This window comes from Macrobrachium nipponense, chromosome 8 (genome assembly GCF_015104395.2).
Source record: "Macrobrachium nipponense isolate FS-2020 chromosome 8, ASM1510439v2, whole genome shotgun sequence".
In the NCBI taxonomy this organism is placed as follows: domain Eukaryota; kingdom Metazoa; phylum Arthropoda; class Malacostraca; order Decapoda; family Palaemonidae; genus Macrobrachium; species Macrobrachium nipponense.
This window is the reverse complement of record NC_087203.1, coordinates 46,050,050-46,056,356: the sequence shown is the minus strand read 5'-3', so window position 1 is coordinate 46,056,356 and position 6,307 is coordinate 46,050,050. Positions and strand designations below refer to the sequence as shown.

The following is a 6,307-nucleotide window of genomic DNA, read 5'->3' as shown; positions in this document are numbered from 1 at the left end:
ATAAAGGACCACAGCTTATAAGATTTGACCATTCTTAAGAGATTAAAGAAGGTATATTGTTCTTGACTGACAGATACAGATTTCGATACTTGACCTGAGAATCGAGATTGTAGATGGCAACATGTTTGCCACGTTTCTCAAATATGATATTGAAAAACTTAAGAATGTTAATCATTCACAACTGTATACATAAAAACCATGTTTAGCAAATATTTCAGAGCAATTCCTTCAGTTTTGGCATATAACAACGACCATAAAATTTTCCATAAAATTTTCCTTAGAATGGAAGTTTGGCATGCACGTAAATGACTTTCGTCCCAACAAAACCCTCACTAAGAGATTTGGTCTTTACTACCTTTTTTTTTTCTTATAGTAGGCGTTTGAACCGTTGTTATCCCAGGGGCGTGCGCCTCGCTGTTCTGCTGAAGGTGGAGGGAGTTGAAAATGGCTGACATTTAGTCTCATAATTTCTTACACTTTTAGGTAGGTATGGATAGAAACATTAAATTTAAGGTTCTTTGCAACGACTCTCATTCATTTTACTGTGCCTACGGCCATGTTCTCTCTCTGCCATCTTACTTTCCATCCTCGTCTAACATAATTATTTCATGGCAAAACTGCAAGATTTTCCTCGTGTTAATTAAACCTTTCAGATCTCATACGTCCCAGCGCTTGTCCTTTTGGCTAAAAATTATATATATATATATATATCTAAATATATATATATATATATATATATATAATATATATATATTAACCTATATATATAATTATTTCATTCTCCCCTACTCTTGATTACCCGTCATGACTGTAACTTCGCTGAGCAGCGAGTGGGCGAACTATATAATTATACCCTTTTTTAGTATTTTCTTTCTTCGTCCTTAGGAACTCCCCGGGGCACTCCTGAAAAAAGGCGATTCCTAGAAAAAGAAAAAAAGTAAAATCAAACACTCGCAACTTCTCTTTCGTTTGGCGTATACACACCAGCAGGAAATGTGACGCTGCTACTTTGGCTTATCTACGCCGAGCGTCACCTACTACTACCACTACTACTACGAGGTGCTAGTACTAAAACATGGCAGACTCTCCTTGGGACGCCGTGTTTAGTACTAATCACTCGGCTATCAAAGTGACATATAGTACAACCATTTCTATATTGAGTGATCGACAAATTATATATATCAATAAACGCTATCTTCGTAGGGCAGTCTACGTTACATTTACCATGCGGCGTTTAGTACTATAGTCCCTCGGAGTTATAAATAACAAGCCAAAGTAACGCCCTTATTTTCTTTCCTTGTTCTTTGGAACTTTCCCAGGATACTCCTGAAAAAAAAAAAAAAATATACAATGTAACACTGGCGCCTTGTCTTTCGTTTGGCGTATGTAATATCAGGATATGATTTCTCAATAGTTGGAAAGGTCACCACCACCACCACCACCATTCTGGGGAATGCTAGGCTGTGTTGCTTACTTCCTCTGTTGCTAATGTGCCTTTTCTGATTCTTGTCTTGTTGAAGCTAGCTAGAAGAGGACGTGTTTACGCTGTCATTTTTCTCTGAAGCGTCTAGATTAACCGCTTTTAATACTGGTGTGGTTACACACACACAAATATATAGATATGTGTGTGTTGTGTGTTGGACCTATGCGGAACCATAGACCTATAAAAGGCAGGAGAATTCGGCTACCTTCTATTTGCATGTGAAAAAATAAAAAAAGAATGGATAGCCTCAGATAATTACGCGTGAACACAAAGATTTACGATTTAGTAATATTTATTACTAAAAAAAATAAGTCGAAATACGACCTGGTACTAACTAGCCTTAAATCTATCCGTGGTGGCGGTGCACTGTAGGCATTACTGAAGGTTCTTTGCAGCGTCCCTTCTGCCCCTAACCGCAACCCGTGCCCTTTCATATCTTTTACTGTCCCTCCGTTCATATTTTCTTTCTTCCATCTGACTTTCCACCCTCTCTAATAGCGCAACTGCTTTGAAGTTTTCCTCCTGTTACACCTTTCAAATCTTTTTACGCCCAACTATCCTTTCAGCGCCGAATGCCCTCAGAGCTCCCAGCGCTTTGACCTAAAATGTATATTAATTATATCTATCTATCAATATTTAACTATTCCGTGAGGTATCATTACGTGACCTCATTCTAACAAACGGGGTATTGAAGCGTGTTAACCAGATGAGGTCTCTCTCTCTCTCTCTCTCTCTCTCTCTCTCTCTCTCTCTCTCTCTCTCTCTCTCTGTTTCTAGTAGCACACGCTTCTACACGAGTCCTAGAGCTGCTTCACCATCTAGTTTTTCCAGGTTCCTTTTCAGGGATCTCGGGATCGTGCCTCGTGTTCCTATGATTATGGGTACAGTTTCCACTGGCATATCCCATATCCTTCTTATTTCCATTTTCAGGTCTTGATACTTCAGTTTTTCATCTTTCTTTCTCTTCAACTTTGGTGTCCCATGGTATTGCGACATCGATGAGTGATACTTTCTTCTCGATTTTGTCAATCAACGTCACATGTGGTCTATTTGCACGTATCACCCTATCTGTTCTGATACCATAGTCCCAGGGGATCCTTGTCTGATCGTTTTCTTATATAAAACGGTTCGTCGAACGCGGTTCGACAAACATGTGTTCGAAGTGATGTTCGAACGTGTGAAAGGGGTATTTGGTTGTCGAAAATGTTTGTCAAACGCAAGGTCTTGGTCAAACGGTTCGAAGGAAGTCTGTTCGGGTCTGACTTTCGTGGGTGGGACTTCATTGTCCACAAACCGTTTGAATGTGAGAACGCGCGTCGAACATCAAACTTCAGTTGTGCTTCGAACCAAGGAGTCACCACATAAACTTAGGACGGAAATATGTAGGACAACAATGGGAAGAAGAACGAGAAGGTGTTACTGCAATTCATACATACTTACAGAGATCATCCAGTCTTATGGAAAGTAAAATCAAAGGAATATTCTAATAAAATAGCCAGAAGCAAGGGGATATCAGCTCTTCAGGACATATTAAAAGAACTTGAGCCGGAGCTCTTTCAGGAGAGAGTACAGGAAAATTGATAACTCGAAGAAGTCTTGGACCTCACCGGATGATATATACACGTCTTCTCTTTGGTATTTTGAGGAGATGGTGTTTGTTTTAGATTAAGACGTGCCACGAGAGAGCTGCTCTAATCTGGACGATATGAATGACTTGGATTGATGATGAGGTGACAGTGAAATCATATAATTTTATATTACTTTATTTACAGAAAGTAGTTCAATGTAATTCTTTTACAATTACTTCATCTTGACAAAGTAGTACAATACCTTTATTTTCACAGTTGTAGAATTTCTTTACATAAAACAGTACACGTTAGTATTTACACGAAGTCTTTTTGCCATGGTTTACTTCTTTAGCAATTTGGGAATAGTTCCGTGTTCCTTGACCATTTTTTAAGCCTACAACAGAATTAGGATCAAGTGATAACCCTGGTACAATTATTCTGATTGAAATATCGTCTCTATGGAAGCATTCTTCAGGAGAATATTTTGAAGGGCAAGTCTTTCTTAAATAATTGTGAAGGACAACAAATGCCATAACAACCTTTTCAATGCTTGATAATTTCAGATTTATTGCTGTATAGAAAATTCTAAATCTAGAAGCCATTATTCCAAAAACATTTTCAACCACTCTCCGTGCTCTACATAGTCTATAGTTAAAAATCCTGTTCTCTGCATTCAAATCCTTTTGAGGATATGGTTTCATAAAATCAGGTCTCAGTGCAAATGCTTCATCTCCTACAAAAACATAGAGCAAATTACAATCAGAATTAACAGGGGGAGCGTCATCTGGAAGATTAAGTCTCCCATTTGATCGTCTTTTTTTCCTTCTTAGTGCCACCGCTAAGCCAATGGCAATCAAATCGTCCTGGTCGATAGGCATAAGGGAGGCGGTGGTAACTTTGCTACAACGCGAGTCACAATGAGGTTTGATGTACAATTGGTGTGACTGTCTGACACCTCTTTGAACCGTTTGACAAGCAGGTTCGACAACCGGGTTTGGCGAACCGTTTGATCGTGTAAACGGCACTCCTTCAGGTTGGTGTCCGTACCACTTATTACTGCGAGGTAGCTGGTGTTTCTTGCACAGGCTCCAGTGGAGGGCTTTTGCTACTGAATCATGCCTCTTTTTGCACTGGTTCCGTGCAAGGGCCGGACACTCACTAGCTATTATTATTATCATTACTTTAGATTAATAAAAATGCACCAATTAAATCTTTCCAAGTGCAATGATGGAGGGAATTAAGAAGGGTTTCCCACTAATGTCTTCCTACTGCCTTCCCGCTCTTATCACGTTTTCCACATGTACAAAAGGTCACGAGGAAGTTATGACAGCCCTTGTTTCACAAGACAAGAGGCGTCCCGTGAGACACAGCGTGAGTGTGCTGGGGAAATATCAGTCTAAAAACATTCGCTCCTTCCTCTAGACCGATCCGGGTCGTTTCAGGTCAAACCGAAGACACGGCTGAAGTAGTCTTGAACTTGGAATTTCCTTAAAGCGCAGTCATCATCGTCACCTTGAAAGCGAAAACGCCTGCTTGTTCCAAGCAGAAATTGAATTTCGAAATAAACGAAGGGCGTTTCTTTGAGGGCTGAATTCATTGTGCTAGGAAATAGGCCTAGCGATTGACGCTGGCTCGAACACCCGGTTGTTAAGAGCTGCTCCCAAAGGAATTTATTTGTAGTGAATAGAAATTCCTTTCTCGATATAATGTGGTTCGAATCCCACAATAAGCTGTAGGTCCCGTTGCTAAGTAACCATGTGAAAAAAATAAATTTAATCCTTTAGGAGAGCTGTTAATCAGCTCAGTGGTCTGGTGCTTAACTTTTAAGTTCGACTTCTTAAACATAGAAATGAAATAAGTATTTGGATGAACAATTAACTACAGCGAAGCTAAAGATGATTAAAATTGTAAATAGAAGGGGAATTTAGTGAAACTTTAAATAACCAATGACTGTACGAAAGATAAAAGTTGGAAAGTAAAACCGTTTCAAATTAGCTGAGTAATGTGTCCGCAACTGTGATTGTGGAGTGATCGCTTATAGGAACCAGGACGTTGTTTTGCTTGAGGAGAATATAGAGTTCGCTGCTTTCCTGCTTTCACCTTTGTTATAGTGAATCAAGCATCCTGCTTCTTCAAAACGGCTGGTTTGTGTCACTAAGGACTGATTTCACTTCTGGGAAATAGGACTTTAGTGGCTGAATCTGATTCGAACACCCGGTTGTTAAGAGCTGCTCTCTCTCTCTCTCTCTCTCTCTCTCTCTCTCTCTCTCTCTCTCTCTCCATCCAAGATTAGAAGATGCAAAATATACCGGAAGATGCACTAGCAACTCTCTGGTAGACATTATTAGAGGTGCCTCACACTGAGGGACCTGGGGCAACCCGAACAAGATGTAAGACATGTAAGACACTCTCTCGTCTATGTCAACAATTGTTGTTTTAGATTTAGCTGGCCTTATGCCAGCACGGTCTCTTGCTCCCAGAGCAGCTCGTAATATATGTCAACATAGACGTTGTTTATGCTTGAGGGAAATGTGGGGGGGGGGGGGGGGGGTCTCTGCTTTCAACTTTGCTCTTGAATCAAGCAGCCTGCTTTTTCTGAAAGGTTGGTTTGCAATAGCTTCCAAAAGATGTCTATTTATACTTTCCTTGCATTGATCGGGAATTGATGATATGCAGCCATGATGTTATCGGTCTAATCACCGTAGAAGAAATGTATGACGATAATGATTAATCTTGGGGATGGTTCAGTAACAGACATATAGATATTCCTGATGAAGCAAGTCGCTCACACACCGTAAGCATCCATTCGCCCAATGATTCAGTCAGTCATTCTAGTATACGTTAAGAAATAAGTTTAAGTTTTCCTTGATTACGAAGCGTATAACTTCCAAAGGGTTATAGCTTAACGGCTTTTTAAGAAGGAACGCCACGAGAAGAAGCATGAGTCTAGCAAGTGATCTTCCTCCGTTATTAAAATTTGATTTATAACCGCCTAAGTGTCTTTTTGTGTTCTTTTATTCCTCATTTTTATTTGGTTTACTACCTGTGTGTTTAATTGTGCTCTTGATAATTGCTTTCGTTATTTTTATTTATTTATTTATTTATTTGTCTTGAGGAATATTATCAGGAATATTATCTCTACTATGGCGACCTTACAGGCTTATAACACCCGTTAAGCCACTTCTTCGCTTATTTACTCTTATGAAAACAGTCAATCCTCTTAGGAGTATACAATGTCCATTGACTTGATTTGTCA

At 39.6% G+C, this 6,307-nt stretch overlaps 1 protein-coding gene across 1 annotated transcript; it reads right to left on the bottom strand.

Annotated features, from left to right (window-relative positions):
* Positions 1 to 3,359: 3,359 nt before the first annotated feature.
* Positions 3,360 to 3,929, bottom strand: LOC135223077 (uncharacterized). The gene has a single exon (XM_064261585.1). The coding sequence runs from the start codon at positions 3,927 to 3,929 to the stop codon at positions 3,360 to 3,362; it is 570 nt and encodes a 189-aa protein (XP_064117655.1).
* Positions 3,930 to 6,307: the final 2,378 nt, after the last annotated feature.